General features: G+C 36.7%; 1 protein-coding gene across 1 annotated transcript in view; it reads left to right on the plus strand.

The window, feature by feature from the left end:
• Nucleotides 1-1,019: 1,019 nt before the first annotated feature.
• Nucleotides 1,020-22,657, plus strand: part of PLCZ1 (phospholipase C zeta 1) — a 46,376-nt gene continuing 24,738 nt past the window's right edge. The window contains exons 1-6 of the mRNA XM_039571100.1: nucleotides 1,020-1,301; nucleotides 2,325-2,492; nucleotides 6,316-6,550; nucleotides 13,119-13,320; nucleotides 14,883-15,027; nucleotides 16,866-17,021. Of these exons, the coding sequence (XP_039427034.1) occupies nucleotides 1,020-1,301; nucleotides 2,325-2,492; nucleotides 6,316-6,550; nucleotides 13,119-13,320; nucleotides 14,883-15,027; nucleotides 16,866-17,021 (1,188 nt within the window). The remainder of the gene's footprint in view (nucleotides 1,302-2,324; nucleotides 2,493-6,315; nucleotides 6,551-13,118; nucleotides 13,321-14,882; nucleotides 15,028-16,865; nucleotides 17,022-22,657) is intronic.

Here is a 22,657-nt window from a genome sequence, read left to right on the forward strand (position 1 = left end):
TAATCACTATCACAGTTTGAAAGTGAACCAAAATCACATACATTCCTTTGGCCTTTGTAATAAACACTGGGAGAGGGGAAGTAGCATTACTTTATTCTTTAATGCTGCAACACCCAGCATACATCCCTGATCAGTCCTGAAATATCCTCTTCACTAGCTATAAGAAATTTATTCCTCCTGTGTGCTGATCTTCCTTTTGTTCATGTGCCTGCATTAGGGATTCAGAGATATATCCCAAGAAAAGCCTGAAAGCTGAATTTACAGGGTTTCAGTAGCAATGAAAAAAATCTCGATATAATGTCCCAATATCTTTGCCAATCTACCTTATGAACTTCTTTATAATCAATGTTCATTTGGTGTGAAGTTACACAAGTGAATATAATTTTGGTTAAAAATACAAAGGAAAGTAAGAATTTGTTTACTCACCTGTAGCACTGTGCTGGCTTTGACATTTTGACCATTACTAGTAAAATACTTGAAAAATACATGAAGAAAGTAAAAAAAAAAAAAAAAAAAAATAAGGGCAAATTACTTCCAGTCACTACAGACTTGAATTATTTTTAAAGTGATGATTGACTCATGGAAGTCTCTGTACTCTCCTGAGTGATCCAGAAATAAATCAATTAAACAACTCCATTTTGTCTTTTTTTTCCCCTTTATTATTTAGGTCATAATACCAAAGACTGTATTTCAGTAAGCTTTGAGGCACTCCTGCATTGCAGACCTCAGTGCTCAGAAGCTGATCATTCCACAGTTTATTCCAGTTCATGAAAGTGTGAGTAACAGGGAATTCCTTGACAGATTTTCCCCCCATATATCCCTGACAAAACCTGAATGTTTTCCAGAATGTCAATTCAAAACTTGGTGTCCTCAGCTTTCACAAGTTTCATAAAATCTGTGGCAAACTGCCTTTGGTCTGTCACATTTAGAGTCTCGCTCAGGCTTGCTGACAGTTACATGGAAGCTGGCAACTTTGAAGGAGTTTGCCTGGAGAAGAATCCCTGTAAAATGAGTGGGAAATGGAGTCAGGGCGAAAGTCCAGCCTGATTTCCAGAGGCTGTCCCAGTGATTTGAAGGCTGATGCTGGTGTGCCTCAAAGCAGGACACAGACAGCTGCTCTTGCCCAGGCTGGTTTTGAGCACACAGCAGTTCCCTGTAGGGAAGTGGGAGCTCGGGTGGCCTCCCAGCCTTTTGGAGTGGCCTCTCGCCGTTCCCCAACATCCACCATCACACCGTGCCATGGAGCTGCCTGCTTCCCCCAAGGCCCCAAGAAGGGGTTTTGCCCCAAGTCGCTGCAGGGGGTTGGTAGCAGGGTGCTCCTGGTTATTTGCAGGGGAAGATGCTGTTGTGGTGACAGCCTCGTGCCTCACCAGCTTGTCCCCTCAGAGCAGAGCAGAGAGACCTCGGCCAAGCTGGCCAAACTCCCCAGGAGGACATTGGCACAGGTGGCTGCCAAAGGCCTACTCTGCCTCACGCAGCTCCTGCCTGCTGCACATGCCAGGGGGGTGGGATATCCTAAGGGTGCGAGGGGGCGGCTCAGGGCAGCGCCTGGGGGCCGCTTCAAGCTGGAAGAAAAAGCCACGAGATGGTGGCAGGGTGGTGGAGCAGTGGCAGGAAGGGGCCCATGCTGGGGGCCTGCAGTTTGTGACATCACCAGAGCGGCACTGGAAGGATGGGGGAGCAAACATTCCATGCCATTAGAACAGGGCACAGTGGCATGAGGAGCCCGCTGTGAGCCCAAGCGAGGTGCTGGCAACTCCACTGCTGGCGATGCACAGCCACCATGGATGAGAACAGATATCCTTTTCCTCTGCTACTTTCTCCTCGTCTCCCCTCCCTGCCCTGTGACAGCTGCCATTGGGACCCCCCCACACATCTCTTTCCCCTCAGGCCTGGACCTGGTCTGGGCACACGAGGGACCCCCAGGATGGCAAAGGACCTGGGGCAGCCTGTCCAGTCAGCCAGGGCCGGCTGATAATGTTTGGGTGGTCACAGTGATGGGAGCACTCACTCCTTGATGTTTCTTGGCACGCCCCACTGTTCCCTGCCACTGCTGAATCCCTTTGGCCTCCCCACATTTTTCTCCTCTCACTGCACCCCTTTCTGCACCCTGATCACTCCTTGATCTCCTTCACACCCTCCTTTTGGCCCTTCTAATCACTGCCCTCAGAGTCTCTGAGGACAGAGCAAAAATCTCTTCCTGCACACCTCAGGGCCTGCTGCATTCTCAGAGGCCAGGATGTTCTAGAGTATGAGGAAAGGAAAGCACAAGCTTCTTAGGTTTAACAAAATTAAACTTCTCCCCCTGCTTCCCCAGTTAAAAGGCAATTTCATGGGGCAGAATCTTCCTTAACCTCACCTCTCATACGTGGTTTTGGAATCTCATTCAGAATGATTTCAAGACTGGGAATACTGATTTAGAGGGTTGCATGAGGCTGCTTGAAAAAATGCAAATACCTTTTGATGAAGACCATCTAAAACATATTTTCAGGGTAAGGTGGATGTACATTAAGCAATTAACAGCTTAAAAGTTCAGTTCCACATGTCCTACATTTGCTGAGTTTTTAAAATTAATTTTTTGGAAGTGTATCTCGTGCTAGTATGGTGTGCAAAATCAGCAAAGAATTTGCCTCCTCCAGGTCTTTTGTATCTGTGTAAAATAGATAACCAAGGGCTTGCATTAGAATCAGAATAATTTAGATTGGAAAATACCTCTAAGATCACTGAGTCCAACCATTAATACAATATTGAAAAATCCACCACTAAACCTTGTCCCTAAGCACCACATCAACACATCTTTTAAACACCTGCAAGGAACAGTGACTCACACACTTCCCTGGACAGCCTGTTCCAATGCTTGACAACCCCTTCAGTGAAGAAACTTTTCCTAACAGATAAATCTAAACCATCCCTGGCACAACTTGAGGCCACTTCCTCTTGTCCTATTGCTTGTTACTTAGGAGAGGAGACTGACATCCACATGACACTGTCTTTTCACCACAATGAATTAGTGTAAGATGGAAAATATGTAGATTTTGATTCCTATTTCTTAATGTAACATGGCTGCACTTGAGAAAAGTTGAAGCATTCTGGTTTCATCCCATCTTCTTCTTCTGTGATCCAGCTAAGGAGTCGAGATGTGCCTGTCTGATGCTGGGCAGAGCCACTAGAGCAACTTCCTAAAAATCCTCTTGCCAGGAAGACAACACAGACTCGTCTGAGCTGTTCAGGCTTTAGGTTCAGCCCGCATTCATTCAGTTCTCCACTATACCTCTCCTGTAGTATTTAAGAGGTGTGCCTGAATGGATGGGAATTGCAGTCTAACCCCCAGGGAAAGGATTTGGCCTTGAGACATGGCAGTGTTTAAGAGATTTCTGTGAAAGTTACATGATACAGCTAGAAATTGGACTTAATAATTTAGTGTAGGTAAGCAAACTACTGCCAAGTGGATCTTGTCTCAGTGAGCAAATACTACAAAATTGAGTGCCTTGGCACATACTGGGTTTACATGTTCTTCAGGTCCCTTCTAGTAATGACTCAAAAAATGTAAGGTCCTCCCTTTTACCTCATTTGTTTTCCCCCAAAATAGCTGTCTGGTAATGCTGTTTCCCTAAGGGAATGAAACCAAGTGTATTCATATATATATATATATATATATGTATGACTCTTTTGAGAATGTTGCAACCAGCTGGCTGATCTGGCTGATTTTGTCCTGATTTGGCAGAGAAGAATGAACTATGGCAAGTCAGAAACTTTTAGGTTGTGAGAAGAAAGGCACTAAGTTTTCCTCACCCTTTCTTCTTCCTCTCTCGTTGTCTGCCTTGTCAAGCCAAGGTAAAACCAGCAGCATGAGCTCAACCCTGGCTAAAGAGGATTCCTGTGGTTTTTGAACTTGCACTGCATTGACACAATTGCCAACCTTGAGAATCTCTTGAGAACCTAAAAATACTCCTCATTGTTTCCTCTGTCTTCCACCTACTTTGGTATCTGACAGGAATTTGAGAGAAATGGTCAGCTGTGGGTAGAGAAGAGAGGGATTATTTGAGGGAAGTGACCCGCAAAGAACAAGTCTGATCTAGTATTTAACAACATATTATACCCAACAGCCTGATCTAGTTATTTGTAGCAGTACTCTTAGGTGATCTTTGCTATTTGAGAAAGATTTACCTGTGTTCAGTAGTTTGGGGGCTCAAATATTTAATCAGTGTAATAACATGTAAAAATTCAAAGCATTCTGGAAGGGAATCTTACTGACATCGTCAGTAACTACACATCAGTTGTTAATCTAATGGTTATACATAGCAAAATACATTTAATAGAAAACATAATTGAAAAGAAAAATCTCCTTTTTTTCTTGTTTGTTCTCTTTGAGTTCCTTTACTGTAATATTCTTTGGAACAATATCAGAATTACGACCATTAAGGTTTTAAGGAACAATAAATTTTCATATAATTTCTCTCAAGACTTTTTGTTTCCTCTTTTCCGAACAGCAAATATTTGATGTGCGTTAATAAAAATAAGAATGATAAAATCTACCAAAAAAATTATGAGAATGTCTTTTTATAGTGACATGACTTTTATCACTTTAATTTGAAGAGTTCTCCTGTGTAGTATTATTGCCTGTATTTCATCAAGGGGCAACTGAAATAGAAACTTTAATTTTTTTGCGCAGCTTTATTTTGTGCCAGTAACTAAGTGAACATCTTCCAAGTCCTGATAGACTGTTTATTTCCAAAATAAGTTGGTATTTTCTTTTCCTAGTTAATGGTTATGAGCAAATTTGCAGTATTGTTAAGAATATTAAAAATTTGGTTGGGGATATCAACCTTAGATGGGGAATTTTTTCAGCAGCAATGAAACGTATAATTCTCATTTGTACTGAAATATTTTCTTGCTAGTGATTTCTGTTAAAAATGATCATTATTATTCTCTTCCACAAACTCAAAGCAAATACTGAAGTACTGATTGGTAAGACTTTTCACTAGAACTTCTCATGAAATTTAATTTTGTATTTGTTTCGGTTATCTAATATGTTTTACCCCTACTGTTGTACTTAATCAGAAGTGCAGTAGGAACTGTATTGCATAGGAAGAAACTGGCAATGGATCATTAAAATTTTAGGTTTTATGGTATGGCTTCAAAACCAATCTAATTTAGCAGTAATCAAAAGTCTTGATCAAAGAGCAGTCAGAGCTGAAGTAAGCAATTTCCTGTTTATAGACACTTTTGTGGAAACCAAACCAGCCATAGTAAGTGCCATGTTTTGGATGCTGGAACTTAGCCTATTTGGCAGCCTCAGTTTAAGGAGCCAAAAAATAGGAATTTTGGTCAACTTACAGTGATAATCACGGAGGCAATAGATTGCTATTTATGTGTGATTTTTGTGAGCAATTCTGTCAGCAGATTTCTCTTTATTTGGCAACTTTCAAGAATAATTCAGGCTAAAATGTTAGAAACATTGATATTTAGTATGCAGTTATTTATTTTGAGTAGAAAATTTTAAAGGAAAAATAGAATTGTAAACCTGAGAAAGATGTAAAAGGCAGAAATGGTAAAAAACCATTATTCTATGCAAATTGTCTTGCCCTTTTAACTTTTCTAGGGGCTTTTATACTGAAACACTGAAATTAATTACTATGCTAACATTTTGTAAACTCTATGAAAACAAGCTTACAATTCAAGAATTCTGAAAGTGTGAATAATTAATCTAAGTCAAACATTCTGGCTTGTTAAGAATAGAACATGATGTCATAGGTTATTATAAAATATCCTGTCTTCAAACTTTAACAGTGTTTCTTATTTGAAGTGTTGAAAGACTTATATCTCTTGATAATTTGGTCATCCTTATTTCATTTTTAAGATTATTGGTTTCTGTATTTTGTATGCAAATTTAACTGACAGTATTTAAAATATGGTGCAAATAGCTGTTGCAGAGGTATTATACTAAATATATTTTCCACTTGATAAGTTTTATGTTGCAAATTTACTTTAATGCATAGCATTTTAGAGATTTTCTGCAATGTATTTTAATATTAAAAATGCATTAAATCTAAATTTATTGTACTTATTTAGATGCTAATTATGTCATATGGTCCATTTTACTTTATATAAAATATTTGTAGCACACAAAGTGTAATCTAAAAGTTGATGAGTATAATCTGATAATGCATTGTAGTCAGTGTTGCCTGAGGGTTCTTCTGTGATTCTCGCTCTTATGGTCAGTTATAAGAGTGTTTGGTGGGCAACTTTGTATCATTGCATGTTGTTTTATTGAATTATTTTTTTTAATTATTGTGCTTGCTTTTTTCCCCCCAGAGGACTCTTGACAAACACTTAGGAGACGTAATTAGCATGGACGACTTCAGAGCAATTTATCGAGCTCTTGTACACAGACCTGAATATGAAGAACTATTCAGGGCTTACTCGTCAGATGGCGTAATTCTAACTGACACCCAGCTCATCAAATTTCTTGTAAAAGAACAATTTCAAACTGAAGTTGATGAAACAACTGCCTTAGAAATTATTATGAAGTATGAACCCATTGATGAAGGTATGCACAGTTTATGTATTTGATATCTAGCTCTTTATTGTGCTTCTGTCAATGACTGTGTTTTGCAAAACCTCATATCTTCATTTCTTTAAAAAAAAATCTTTTTATCTAAATATTATTCTTTTCTCCCTGAGTTTTAATTTATTTTCATGCTGCCCTCCTTTCTCTGATCTCTTCTTTTTTCTGTCATTTATCTGTCTTCTTTTTTAGTCCTTCATTTATCTTTTTTTTCTAGTCCTTCTATATATTCTGTTTTCAGCTCACTACAAACCATTTTTAATTTGGTTTTTGTAGGGTTCTTATCTGCCATTTTGCTTGTCTGCTCATTATACTGTCTTCTCTCCCTTGAGTCATTTGGTGATAATGCAAGGTGTCAGGCAAGACTTTTATGTCCCTCTGACTGGCTTGCAGAAGCACTGTGTAAGATTTTCATAGGTGCCTGGTCACCCTTTCTGAATCATGAGAGCTCTGAGGCGAGGAGAGGTTCATAAATCTGTAACACGCTCTTCACCTATTGAAAGGTGCCTCAAGTTGTGGTGTAATACTTCTGCTGAGTTTCACTGAATTCAGCTTGAGGCAAAATTTACAGCTAAGGTATGCAAAGGATATAACTGCATTTTGATGCAAGCTGTTACTTTATTCAGTGGAATATGTTGAATTCTTTAGTTTCCTTGGTTCCCAGTCTTTGAAAATGGGTGGAATTGATAACTGGTTAAGAAAAACAAACCCAAGGAGAAAATATTTCTTCTGGGATAATAATCCGGGATTATCTATGTTGCCCTGTGGTGGAAGAAGAAAATGGAAAATGCCACTTTTTCAATGAGAAACAGAAGACATTTGGTGTTTCATTAAGAGGCACTTACTGTCCAGTAATAGCTGCAAAGCACATGACTCCTTATGCCTTTACTCTTTGAGGTTGCCTCTCAAATTTGACTGTATTTCATTGAACATATTCTACTCTTTCTGAGGAACTAATATGTTTACTAATTGTACAAGTTACCAGTTTAAAAGGTTCCTTTTATTTCGTGTTACCTGTTTTGATGGGAAAGTTAAAAGCTATAACACAGATAACAATGAAAAATCTTCAGTTCATTAGAAAGCACCTTTGCAAACCAACTATAGGTTTAATTTAGTGTCTGGTTTAAATTTCAGATGCTGAGCCAAATTCTTGTTTGTTTCTTCATCTGTGATAAAATTGTTTGCCTCGCAATTGGAAATAATAATCTCTGTATTGCTCCTGCTCCTTTGAGTGAATTCAAACTCCCACGCAAACATATTTATTGAAAAGTTCCAGTTATGATTGACATGATAGGTGGTTCATATGGTATTGTGAGAGACCATTTTGTGCAAATGTCGTTCTGAATTTGCTACAGAATGTTATTCATCAGGATGATCTGTTGGAATCACCTGCCACCCTTGCCCTGTGTATTACAGAAAGGGAAGAGGGCAGGTTTGATTGACAGGTTTGCTAATAGTAATGAACATTCTCTGATAAATGTGATAGCATGGGTATGTCAAGATTAGGATGAAAACAGTGACTAGATTTTACATATAACTGATAAATCCATCTATAGCATTTAGTGCATCCCTACCATTTGTGCAGAGAGGTTTTCAAAGCTATTGAGCCAGATAACTCTGAATTTACTCTCTGTGGGTACCGTAGCTAGTTCAGGCCAGTATGGAATGAATTACTCTTTCATTTTTATTATATAATTCAAATGTCTAATGTCAAAATGCTACACTAATATTTTTTTCGCGTGTGTGCTAAAAGCTTGCATTTTTGGCAGAAAGAACCATTTCTATGGAATTGATCACAAAATATGAGTATGTGAGTCACACCTGACAGTTGTGTCTTGCTAACATCCAAATGTCAGTTTTTTTCTTCACAAACTTTCCATTATCTGCCCATTTTACTATTAGCTTTGAATAGAAACCTCGACTCATTAAATGAGATTAAAGAAAACATGCCAACTAAATGCATTTTATTTTAAGCTTGGTATATACGTCTTTAAAAAAAAAAAAAATTGCTCATTATTCAGTATTTGCATGGATAGGATTAGAGGGACAGGAGGATAAGGAGGTGCATCCCATTATTATTTACCTTGTAGTGCCTTTCAAAGATTCTACTCCTGCCTATTTTCCTGCTAGGTAATAGAAAAACAGGGCAAAAATGCAATCCTCTCTTAAACAACTAGCTTGCTTTGTAAATAACAATATAAGCCTGGTGCATGTGTCAGATAAAGACTTTGAGTAATCCAGAATGTATCTGTGAATCAAAAAACATTTTCAGTTTATTCCTAGGATATACAGTCTTAAGGGTTTTTTGAGGGGTTTTTTTTGTGCATGTGTGTGAGAGACAGAGCAGGATGGAGAGCATAAATTTTCAGGAGAGAACATTTGATCCCATTGGCCAATATAAACCAGACTTAACAAAGTAGACAGCTCCACCAAATTCCTACGGATTTCATAAAAAATCTTGTGAAGTAAGAAAGATGACTTAAAGATCTCAACTAAGACAATGGCTGTCACTGGATTTGTGAGACAAAATGTATGAAAGGGTGTGTAAATATCCAGTGTCAGGGAAAATTTTCAGCAGAAGATGACTATGAGATATAAGCCCTTAGAAACTGAACTGCTGTTCAGACAGATACTTATTCCAGTAGGCACCAGTCATAAGTGTGGGTAAGGTAGAAAAAAGACTCCCTAGAATATAAACTCGGAGTAGAAAGGGAATAACTGTATTCTTACTTTAATGAAGGAAATATTTCTCTCTTTACTGTTCCCTTAGAGGATGAATGTTTTAGCCTGATGTTTTAGCCTGATGTAAACTAGTCAAGTTTCATAGTATGAAATTCCATCTGATGATGCTTCTCCTGAGTTTTAACGATGAATGAAAGCTTCCTTCTTCCAATATGGCAGAGAAACAACTTAATCTCTGATTGCCAGTATTCGTCATGAGTTTTCACCCCAAAAATTCCCTGCAAACTATTTGTACCCATTTCTCTGTCTCTGGAGGTCAAGTTACATATGCATTTAATTATTACTTTAGCTCTTAGGAAACAAGAAACACATACATAGATTTAAAAACATGGGAAACACCTTCCTCCCCATTTCCTAGTCTCAAATTCAGTTCAGGCTCTTCTCCTCCCCACACCCCAGTCTCTACTTCGGTCCAGGCACCTCTCCCCCTGTATTGTCAGGGCTGCAGGTTGTACTCAGTCCCTTCAGTGAGGAAACAGGTCTTGCAGGAGGCTCTGGGCAGTGCATAGTGATTTCTGACTTGTTTTGTCTGCTTCAGTGTGGGTACTCTACATGCCTTCAGGGCAGCAAACATCTTACAAAAGTTTTCAATTTTTTCTTTCCAAAGAGCAAGAAAAATACTTTCAAAGAAGTTACAAGATAAATAAGAAAGCGGAATGTAATAAACTCTAAAAATAATGTAAAATGTAATCTGACTCTTTCAAATACTCAGATTATATCCATAATACCTCTCTGATATGACAGTATTTATATGTATGGCAGAGCTGGGGTTTACCTTAACAGGAGAAATGAGAAAAATAATTTTTTCTTAAATCAGATTTGAAAAACAAAAACCCAATATAAAAGAATGCTGTTAATAAAGTGAATCCCACAATATCCAAAAGAGGAGGGCAAGAAAAAAATAATTGAACTTTTGTGAACAAAAAGAGGCAACGAGAAGAAAGAAATCTTTTCTTGCCTTCCCTTTCTATGACAAATGGATGTGTGTGCACGCTAACTCCTGCTAAAAGGTCCTAATGGAGAAAAAGACAGGTTCCTCCAGGGGAGAAATGTAAGGCCTTGATGAAAGTCTTTTCACTGTGGAGTAGTTATGGAGATGAATTCCCATTTCCTTTAATGTAGAAGCGGAAAATGTCTGTAAGTGGTCAGAAAATAGTATGACTGGGCTATTCCTCAGAAATGTAAGGGACTGTAATAAGCCCTACAAAAATAAAAAGATTTTTAGTCTGTTGACTGGGGACATGAGCTTCAGCTTTACTGAAGTCCAAGAGTTTACACATTGACTAACAAAGCAATGCTATATTTCCATTTTTGGGGGATTATTGTCATCAGCATATTTCCCTAAACATTCATTTCTCTTGAGAATATTGCAGTTAACTTTTGTCAATGACACAAACAGCCAGGAAGGCATCATAAATAATTCAGAAAATAAGCAAGACTTTGAAAAGCCAGTATTTTTCACTAATGTAATAAATAAATGCAGAAAAAGGTAAGACTTGTTAGAAAATAAAAAATACACACACACACATGCACACACACACACACATAGTTACTAGCTCTACTTGTAATTGCTCAAAGAAATATATAAACCATGAAAAATAAATTAACCAGAAATGTAATTCATTTTAGGCAAAGAATACAGGATGAATGTATTCTGAATAATGTAAAAAAATTCAAAATGCTTTTTAAAGATCGAGAAAGTAGAAACTTAATCCAATTGTTACAAGTATAGAACAATATAACACGTGCATAAATCCAAGTGGATAAATCTAAGTCAAGATACTAAATAAGATACAATTTTCAAGATCATCAGGGTAGCAATAAGTCATCCGGTAAATCTGCTAGTTAAAAGAAGACCAAAGAAAATCCTGATGCAATAAGTACAATCTGCCCCTTAATATTATTAATAGTATTAATTTAAGTAAGATCTCAGCCAAAATATGGCTAAAACAGGTTAGGACCTTCTTTAATGATGTAATCAGGTTAGTGAAGACAGGTTGACAAATCCAAGTTCTTAGAAAACTGACTGTAACAAGCTTGACTTTTTATACACAAGTCAAAGGTTACTTTTGAAAATAGGGGGAAAACGCATGATAAATTAAAAGACTGGAAAAGATCAAATATAATATTTATTTTAGAAAGGGACCATCCAAGGAACTAGACACTCAGTTAACAGAAAAAAAATGGAGCAAATAATAGATATCTAAACCCCTCTAAGATTGTAAGGAGGAGTTTGTCAGGACATTCCATAAAGAAATAGTATCCTGTTTTTTCCTACGAAAGATTAACAGCACTGGTGGACAGAAGAAAAATGAAAATTATCAGAAATCTGAAACAGAAAGATGCCCTGGATTAGATTTGTTTTTGTGGAAAGCACTGGAATGAGGGAAGTGCAAGAGCGGTTTTCATATGTGAAAGAGAGGACAGGAATAATACCATACAGCAAATATTTTGGACAGCAAGGAAGTTTCAGGGTAAACTTCTGTTTCCTTGTTATGGAAAACTTCCTAACAATAAGGTTACTTAGCTGTTGAAATGGTTTTACTGGGTTGTCTGTGGATTCTTCATCAATGGAAATCTGGAAGAATAGCTTAAAGATAGACTTCTGGTAGGGATAACATTTTTTGGGTGAAGGTATATTTGATGTCTGGATGGCCTTCTATTTTTCTTTATAATTGTAAAACATTGCAAGTTTTTCTAGTTCAAAGACCTGTGTAACTGAGAAATAATAATTTTCTATAAATTCTCATTCAGGTGTACAACTTTCATTCTGTCACACCCCGAAGATCGATAATTGCAATTCTAACTTGTAAATTCTGATTCTTAGAGCTGTAGTAGGCATTAACACGTCAGAAAAGGGGGTTTTCTGCAGGTATTTCCAGCCCCCAAGTTTGTATGCATTGACTTCTAAGTTATTGTTAGGATAAAATAATCTTGGATTATTTACTGCTTATTTACTACTAGCCTGCTATGGTGACAATAAGGTTATTTTAGAGTAAGGACTGGGCAAAATCCCACACTAATTCCAACTATGTTTTGAAGCAAAGCTGACGTTTGAGATGATATCATTTGCAAAATGACTGCATTTGAAACATGACATTGGGAGCAGTAGCTGGCAGTGTAATGGCTCTGTTTGTCATTAAATCAGTCAAACCCAAAACAAATGGGATGACTATCACTGATATGGATGCAATTAGCTCATTTTGTTATAAATGCAGTAGTTTAATAAGCGTGATTTGCAATTCATCTGTGTGGGCAGTTATTTCTTTTGTTAAGATACTATTTTTATTTCAAATATTTTAAAACATGATTTGATCAATACTTATTTGGAATTTTCCACCCCTAGGGAAGACATTTGGTGCTAGGAATAATTTATTTTGTAAGATTATATTGAAAATCTCTGACTGACATTTTAGAGAACAATCCTTGTTCTTTTAAAAGAGAAAAGAAGATTCTCTTAATGCATTGTCTGGCATGTTACTTTCCAAAGTAACAAATATTTTACTTTATATTTAATTATAACTACTGCAAACTCTTCTTACTCATGTCCACAGAAGAATAAAAGTGTCAAAGTACATTAATTTCCTCTCAGAAGTTTGAACCACAGCAACTGAGCTCCAGAGTCACATGTATCTAATGTTTGTGTTGTTTATACTTTTGTCATGAATTTTAAAATTGCAGGAAAGTGTTGTGCTGTACAACCTTTAGCAGTGTTCAGAACTGGCTATTAAAAATTTCAGAAAGTACATAGATATAACTGTCAGTTTGGCTTCATGACAGAGATATTTTTACTTTTGTTTTTGTTCAGTGAGGAAGAAAAGGCAGATGTCATTTGAAGGATTTATAAGGTACATGCGGTCAGATGAATGTTCAATATTTAAAATCCAGCACAGGACCATCTATCAAGATATGAACCAGCCATTATGTGACTATTTTATTTCATCTTCTCACAACACCTACTTGATAGCTGACCAGCTAATGGGACCCAGTCATTTATGGGGATATACCAGGTATTTAGATATTGGTTTTTAATATTTTAAACATTCTTTGGCTTTTTTTTTAATGAATACTAAGTCACATACCATCCTACTTGGCAATAAGGGACAAAGCCATCACAGATAGAAGTTGAAAATGAGAGTGGTATTTTATATTGTGTGTACACTTTTCAATATATTTGCCAAACCATCTGTTCATAGTCTGGAAACAATCTATTTTTTCACTTACATCTCAGAAAATCAACCTTGCAGCAAATGAAATCCATAGTATGGTGTACAGTACATGATTAAATCAGTTTTTAATCTCAACACGTCATGCAAAAATAACTAACTCCCTGAAAGAAATGAAAAATTCCCAGACAAGCCCTAATCTGATCAATATACAGGATGTATGTTGGAGTATGTCTGTGTCAAGGACATCTGTGTTTGACGCATGTTGCAATGTGGGCAGTTTAGAAACAACAACAACAAAATGGGCACCCAAGTAGCCAGCAGAGAGAGGAAGCTCTCTGCAGTGTGTGCCTCCAAGAGGATGATGATCAGGATGCCTTTTTGCCAAGGCAGGGAAGAACGAAATGGATTGTGTAATGAAGGCAACACTGAGAGGGCAGGAAGTATTAAGAATTAGGAAGAGAGGTGTCCAGAATTCCTATTATTTGCACTACTCTAGTAAGAAGAAAGGAGTTGGAACCATCATCTGCCTGAACTCTTTTTTTCAGTTGCTCTCTTAGTTTTTGACAGTAACATGCAACCATCAGAAACACTGAATTTCTAACGGTATTTAAAATTCCATGATGTTAATGCTGCATTGCTGAAAGTAATTGTGAAGAGAGTGTAACCCACTCTCTCTTCCTCTTTATGTACTATTGGTGTGAGGAAAACGCTAAATGCAGCTAGAGGCATATTTGACATATTGTTAATGTGTGAAAGGCAGCATGTGAAAGACAGATTGGTAATTAAGTAATGTAGTTTATAAGAAATGTTTCAGTTAGTTGCAAGTCATATATTAGAAACCTATGAATTTAAGGGATGCCACTAACACATTAAAACTTAAAGCAGTAAAGTTAAGGCACCTGAGAAACTTTAGCACTCCCTCTTAGAAATAAGGGCCAGGAAGAACGATGACTTACGTAAAGACCAAGTGCAAACTGGTTCTCTAAGTGCAATGGATTTTTAAATACAGTGATTCTCAAACTTACAAGCAAGTTTGGAACAGTAATAGAAAACACCATTTTAAATATTTATTGCTTTATTTTAAATGACAATTTGCCTTTATTCCAAAATTCCTTTGTTGAAATCTTTGACCCTTGTTTTTATTCTTTTAAGGAAGATAATTCAGGTAATCCCATATTCTTTAGTGGTCTAATTAAGTTTATTACCTAACACATCTAGAATAAACAAGAGAAGACATGTCTCTCTCATATATGTATAATTCTGTAGAATTTCTTTTTATTTATGATGAAAATGAGGTGGTTTTTCTGTAATTAATCAATGTACTTGTAATCAGAATACAGCAACTTGTATAAAAAAGTGTGGTATCTTTTGGCTGTAAAATTGTTTCTCTTGTTCTTCTGAAGTGCTCTTTTAAAAGGATGTCGTTGCCTGGAAATTGACTGCTGGGATGGAACCAACAATGAACCTATTGTGTATCATGGTCACACTTTAACAAGCAAAATTCCATTTCGTTCTGTAATTCATGTGATTGACAAGTATGCATTTATGGTATGTATAGATAAATGGATGTATACATAAGTTGGTTAGAATGTGATGGCGGCTTTAACAAAGCCAGGGACATGGCTCTTATAGATTCCCCAGGGTAAAAAACATATGAAACAGAGACTGTGGCAATGGGCATTGTTGAATTAATTACAGAACAATTCTGCTATTTGTTCTTCATGTATTTTTAAAACTTTTTAAAAGAATCATAAACATATTTTCCTGATAATGAATATAAACCAGACTTGGTGCAAACGATTCAGGTGATCTTACTCAGCTTGTTAGGTGGAATTCTCACCTGAGATCATTTAAGAAAGGACTGATCATAAAGTGAAGAACTAGTTCAGAATTGGTCTGATGTTTTTCTCCTTCTTTATCTCTTTTAAATGTTTTTACTTCACCTATTCTTTTGTTGATATCAGTCTGTCTTAGATTCTACATGTATTTTTGAAGTAGACAAAAATATTAGGTAATGAGTTTGAGACCTTGTTTTCCATTTCCTCTCTCTATTTTGAACGATGAACCTGATAAATAAATGTTAGCAGCTACTGATGTCTTTTTGCCAGGTGACTCATCAGGGCAATGTCCCTTCTGCCAACCTCTGAAAAAGCACTGAAATGTGGAGAGTTTTTGGCACTGTCTCAGGCTTTTGTATAGGTTTCTGGCAAAACTCCTGCTTGAAGGAAGTCCTGAATGACTATTAAGATTACGCTCAGATTCAGGCCAGCATTATGTGTGTGAATATATACATCTATGATCATAAATTTACATGGATTTTTATACAGATGTGTTTATAGCCTTCTCAGTGTTAATCAAAGCTGTGCTTTTACTGTTCTGTTGTCTATATAAAATTTAATTAGTCTCCCATTTAAAAAGTGAAATTAAAAACATGATTTTATTTCACTGTTTTTCAAAACCTATTAGATATAACTTCTATTCTTGCTAATACACAACATATTGTACTTAACTCTAATGCAAACTTCATTTCACATGCCCAAGTGCCAATGAGATGATAAAATCCCAATAGGTGATGGTTGGTACCAGCTGTCCATCCAGGCTGAGCTGTGCTTCTATTAACAGTCAGTAGCAAATACTCAGGGGACAAGTGTAAAGACAGGGAAAACATTAAATGGTACTTCTCTTACTGACAATTTAGGTCCTGCCTGAGCAACAATTTCATTCAGACTATTTTTGGTAGCCACCAGTATTACTGGCAATTTATGAGATTTACTTATATGTCTAAATGGATGAGGTTTTTTTGAGTTATTCTCTAATTTTTACTCAATTTCCCTTTTTCACCTTTCACCTTTAATTTTTACTCAATTTCCCTTGCTTGAGCATTGTAATGAGAAAAGTGTAGAGAGTCCCTAGAAAAGTTTGTGATATTATGAAAAATAAAAAATATGCATGGCTTGTTCATGTAAAGGCAATCATTTCTGAACAAGCTTTGGGGAGACTATCAACTTGAAATGTAGTCAATTAAAATCCATCACAAACTAAAGAAAAAGACGTTTAATCCTGCTTTACATTGTCAATCTTAATTTTTGAATCTGATTTTATGTTTTAAAACCAAAACAACAAAACAGCTCTTTTCACACCTCTGCACATGTCTAGCTCTGCTTTAACTTTCCAAAGGTGCACTTTTTTCTTCAATTGTGCTCCTTTCCACAAATACTGAGAGATTTTTACTGCATTACTAACCTAAAACAACTGATCTATATTTTGAATGTTTTGAAAATGAAGGTAAATACAGATTGCCAAGGGGACTTTTGTAAGATGTTTCAGAAAAGCAATTATTCATATTCTTATTTATTAATAATAAAATCTTAAAATTATATTTCCAGTCATCTGCCTATCCACTTGTACTGTCTTTGGAGAACCACTGCAGCCCTAAACAACAGGAAGTAATGGCACACTATTTGAAAAGTATTCTAGGTGACAAACTTCTTTCTTCACCAATTGGTGGTGAAGTAGACATGACTCGACTGCCTTCTCCTGAGGTAATAAGTTTTCATTTTTCTCTATGAAAGACATGGAAAAAATTGTGGAGTTCTTGATTTATTTATTTATTTTAAAAAATCTTCTGAAACTGAATTTAGGGGTCACATCTGGTGTCTGAAATACAGTTCAGGTAGTAACAAAAAATATTTAAACAGCATAAAAAAGCCACATGGAAAGATGTCACATGCTGGTGTATCTGTTATCTGCTGATTTATTTTTTGTTGCTTAAATTGAAGGAAATTCCTGAAATTTAAGCATGTTATTGAAATGGAAATTGGAATCTACATTTTTTGTCAGTAACAGCGATGATGAAGCTTTTTCTTTGCATTCTGCTGCTCCAAAGCCATTCTTTTCCTCAGTGTGTTTTTCCCTAAGACAGTGTTTCTCAGCTGGTGGCCTGAGACCCCTGGGATATGAAGTTAGAAAAGGAAATTAGATGGGTGTTGAAAATTTTATTGAAGACTAAAACAAGTAAATTTCCATTGTTCCAGGCTTGGTACATAATTTTCTTTCAACAACAAATTTTTTTTTTCAAATCTCTTCTAGCACAAATACATGCCTACATAAAAAATACTTATTTAGGCTTGTCACTGTTGCCAGTGATAGCTATATTTTACACTTTTTTTTTTTTTTACAGTAGCTAAAAAAATGCAAAAGAAATGTGGGGAGGAAGCACTGTAATAAGGAAAAACAACACACAACAATTTGTAATTTTTAAAGGATTTGTCAAGGAAAAATATTTTTGAAGTGATATGTCCAGAAGATGTGCTGAAGTATTACCATATTGTTATATTTCCATAACAATGTTGTTATGGAAACATAACAATAACAATAAATATATTTAGCATGCACATTTCTCTGCCAATTTTTTTTTTAATATTGTAGCATTTTATTTTTTTACAACACAGTGTCCAACATAATTTTGAAACCTTGAAAACTGTTTTTTTTTGATTAGAAAAAATTATAAACTATGTTGGACAGGAGGGCTTGTTTTAAAGCTTCTCAAAGCATGGCTGGATTCAGTGTAGTAGATGTCTAAGGATCATATATCCTCTGAAGCAAGCACAAAAATATCAGTGAACATGGAGTCACTGAATCACATACTTAAAAATATTACTTTCTGTGGCATACATCCCTTAACATATGGTGACTGTGATATAGGGAATTCATACTTTGTATTTCTCTAGCTTAGAGATTTCATGAGTCAGCTCTGTAGAGTTTTGCCTGAAAATGCATTGCTGGGTCTGTAAGTATGGAAATGCTATCAGGTGAGCTCATTCTCCTGAGTCTTCAACACATTAAAGTAATGTGAGATGTATTCCCCATCTGTGCAAGGTATAAGAGTTACCTAAATAACACCACTGTCCTCAGATGGTTACAAAAGTCTGAATTTAATAAATTATTATCCTGAGAATGAACATAAATTAGGATCATCTCCATTTCTCCTAGATGTTCTGATCAAGCATGTAAGAAAAATCAGTAGGATTTTACTTAGCAATGGAAATACATTGCTATGACTGAATTTGTAAATTCAGTAGTAAGCTTGACTTTTGGCTGGCATCTTTTTCAAGAACCACTTTTGGTCCATGTTCAAAAGGAGTTTAGTGACATCACGTCTTTAAAGCTTGGGACTTGTGCATTTTCAAGGCCTAGATAAATTCATTATCATTTGAGAAAGCCAAATTCTGAATTTAGTATTCAGACTTCTTTACTTAACCTGTGCAAAAGAGATGTTACTGAACCATAAATGATGAATTTAAAATCCTTTTTGTGGGAAGGATTCTCAGTTAGTGTGGGGAAAGAAAGCTGTCACCTAAATAATTTACTGCTCCAACTTTTTCAACATGGAGCACTAGCAAGAATAGCAAAAAAGCCAGCTCAGTGTTCTTCAAGATCAGAATTAAATAGTTCTCTTGTGTGTACATGAAGTGGAATACCCCATAGTTTCTCCAAACACTTCAGAGTGACATTTGCCAATTACAGGTTCCTTTTAGGTTTTAGAGGCTTCCATGGAAATTCCCTCTCCTCTCCTCTCCTCTCCTCTCCTCTCCTCTCCTCTCCTCTCCTCTCCTCTCCTCTCCTCTCCTCTCCTCTCCTCTCCTCTCCTCTCCTCTCCTCTCCTCTCCTCTCCTCTCCTCTCCTCTCCTCTCCTCTCCTCTCCTCTCCTCTCCTCTCCTCTCCTCTCCTCTCCTCTCCTCTCCTCTCCTCTCCTCTCCTCTCCTCTCCTCTCCTCTCCTCTCCTCTCCTCTCCTCTCCTCTCCTCTCCTCTCCTCTCCTCCTTCCTTCTTTTAGAAGGTTTTGAGCTATACCTTTGTCAGCTGAGATGACTGTGTGTCTGGAAGGAGGTTAAAATGAGGAACAAACCCATTCTTCAGTGGTTCCTTGGAGCACCTTGCAATGATGTCTCCTGCCATTGTAATTCTAAGTGAAAATCACACAGAGGACCAGAAGAGAAAAGTGGAGGATCACTGAACATTTCTTCTCTCTGCTTTTTCCTAACACTTGCTTGGCCTGAAAAACAAACCCCAGAAAATGTCAGGAAAAACTGGTTTTTTATTCTTTTCCCTCAGTCATATATTCACACTTCCAGCTGACTGTATTGATATAGTTAATTCCCTGCAATTCCTGTATTCTGTAACATCTCAACACACAATTCTTCCTCTACATGTGGAGGAAAGGAAAGAGAAGACTTTTGGTCTGTTTCTTTCTTTCATACACACCTTATCCCATGAGAAACTGAGGCTGCCCTTAAGGTTCACCAATCTATTCTACCTCCTTCCCAAGCAGATGTTTTGCCACCAAAGCAGCAGACTTGGTACAGTTCCTTCCTCCCAGTCTTGGCCATCATAGTGCTTCTAAAGAGACTTCATGAACTTGCTCTAATATGCACTGGTATATCAGGTCCTTTGAGTCAGTTCCCACATTAAATGAGATTTGACATCTCTGGCTGGCGCCAGACATCCCTGCTGGTTGCACCAGCACTCCTGGCGATATGCTGATAGAAAGTGATGGAATGAAGTGTCTTATGCAGCAATTTGTGGATGAACTTAGAAAATATTAGGATGCTAGAAGAGATAAGGTTTTACTTACCCTGCTGTGTCCTTCCTCTCTAAGAAGTTTGATAGCTATTGAAAGAAGCATGTAAGCATCCAATGTAACACAGAAAAGAATGTACACACATTGATGCTTTGATGAAAGTTTGTTCCTCAATTATTTTGCATTGCAGTGCATTGAACTGCCTTACACTGCTGACAGGATATACATATCAGATAGTTAGGAATTTTTTATTGTTTGCAGGTTTCCTGTCACAAATTTGGATGATGTATGATTAACTGAAAGTGAAGTGGCAACTACTGTGATTTTACAAGTTGTCTTTAATGCTTACCACACAGCTGCAAGATCAATTATTGTATTGTGATGGTTTAGAAGTATTTCTGGCCAGGATTGCCAAGGCTTCCCCGTGGTTGTTAAACCTGTGGTGTCCAAAGAAAAGAACCTGTTTAATTATCTCCTTGAGAAAGATTAATAGAAGGTCTTCAGTACAACTTTATGGGTTATGGACATTTTAAATCCTTCTATTATGGGGAAAACCAGCTAACCCCATAAGCCAGGACTCTTTCTTCACACTTTTCTTCACCTTTATCTACTCAGTATACAAACAAGCTTTCTCTACACAGTGAGTGTTTTCACAGAGAAATTCAAGATCAAGCCTGCTTTAGCATATCTAATTCTGTTGCTTCAGTTATGAGATTAATTCCTATTTGTTTTGACCTACAAGTTACATATGCAAATCTCTTGACCAAGTCTTTGCATCAGAAATAGCTTTGCTTCTTAGCAAGTCAAAACTTTTCTAGTCACTCTTTTGCCTTTCAATCGATCTATGGCATCTATTCTTTACCAAAATAAGAAGAAAGATGCGAGAATGTGGCATGTCTTGGTGATGACCCTCAAAAATAAAAAAATCAGTATTGTTTCTCATAAAATTTCTGGATTCTCTAGGCTGTAGTGAGTACTTACAGAAGACTCATCTGATTCCTACACTATTTTTAGGCATTGTGCTCTTCTTGAGGGAACATGGTTTTCCCAGAAATGTAATAAACATGTGACAGTCTTTATCTGTTGTTAATAACTTCCTTGCAGTGTAAAGCAACTTCAGAAGCTAACTAAAACCAAGACATTGCCATATTTTATATCATCACCCAGGTAGGTCTTGGGTCATTGGTTTATTTGGTGTATAAAAATCAGATCCTTCATTTGGCAAGGTGTCTTCTTGGAACATTGAACTGTGGTAAGGAATCTGTGCATGCTGTATTAATATCCTGGCCAGCTTGTAACCATTTTCTCTGTAATCATCCTTTCGATTCCTTTCCAATCCATCCAGAGGTTTAGTTGCCTGTGTAGAATATCATCTCAGATACAGCACAGCTGTTTATCCTTGGACCAGACTTACCTTAAGTCTACTACAGAGCACAATACAGAAGTGGAATTTTCAGGGTAGGGTGCTTCTCACTAGGTACATGTGTTGTATGAAAACTTGTTATGAGGTAGCTAAAATGGTGCTTCTGATATAACTAATACCTGTTTACTTAGAGCTCAGATATTGCTGGTAGTATTGATTTAAAGTATCTTGATAACTGTGATTTATAAGGCTGCCACAAAGACATCCATTCACAATTTACTAAGTGTGATTCTCTTGAATTGTTAAAGAAATCTGGTGTTGAGTTTTTTTAGCAGTTGTACTTAACAAATCTTGTCATTGTCTCAAAACCTGTTCCTGTGTTAGACTTCACAGGAGGTGTTGTATCTTCACCCTATATCAGTACTTAAGACAGCAGTATAATTCTTGAAATAGAATATTACGTAAAACTCAGAAGAGATTTTAATCTTGTTACTTAGCATGATTTTCAGGATTTGATATTCCCTTAACTAAGCACCTACAGCTGATCAGGAGAGGAGAAGGGAGAACAACAAGCTAAATTTAAATAGGAGAAGCTATTTTTTTTTAAAATCTTATGTCTCAAATCCAGGGTTTATTCCCTACATTTCTCGGGACTGAATTTTTACATTAATTGCAGCGGTCAATAGGTGGGTTTGCCTGATCCAAAGTGCTTGTGATTTTTGTCTTGGAAACTTGGCATTACTTCAGCTGCTTTGTGTTTTACATCACATTAACCAGAATGTACCAGAAAAAATTTTTGTTCATTTAATTATGTTAATATTTGTTCCAGTTGATTGTACTTGGAGGCTTTTGCTTATGCCAGCCTTGAAGTCCCACTATGCTCTAGGGAAGATCTATTATGTTTTACATATTTAAATTTTTTAGTATGCTTACAGTTTATATAAAGTAAACAGCAAATGTATTTTTAACATATTTTGCCTCCCATAATAAAACCAGAAAGGAGAAGTTATAGTGAATGCTCAGACCTTCAGCTCATTAAAAGACTTTTCAGGTCTCTTAGAAGACTTGGATGTTTAGAGAAAAAGTTGTCACATGTTCAGCAGTGCTGATGACCAACTGAAGAACTCAGATTTCACAGAGTCACTGATTTTGTAACCATGCCTTTGTTATAAGTTTTTTTGAAGGTGTTTGAAGTTCAGACAAAATCCTTGGTGTGCTATTTTTTCAGTCCATGTT

The sequence above is a fragment of the Corvus cornix genome, chromosome 1A, assembly GCF_000738735.6.
Source record: "Corvus cornix cornix isolate S_Up_H32 chromosome 1A, ASM73873v5, whole genome shotgun sequence".
In the NCBI taxonomy this organism is placed as follows: domain Eukaryota; kingdom Metazoa; phylum Chordata; class Aves; order Passeriformes; family Corvidae; genus Corvus; species Corvus cornix.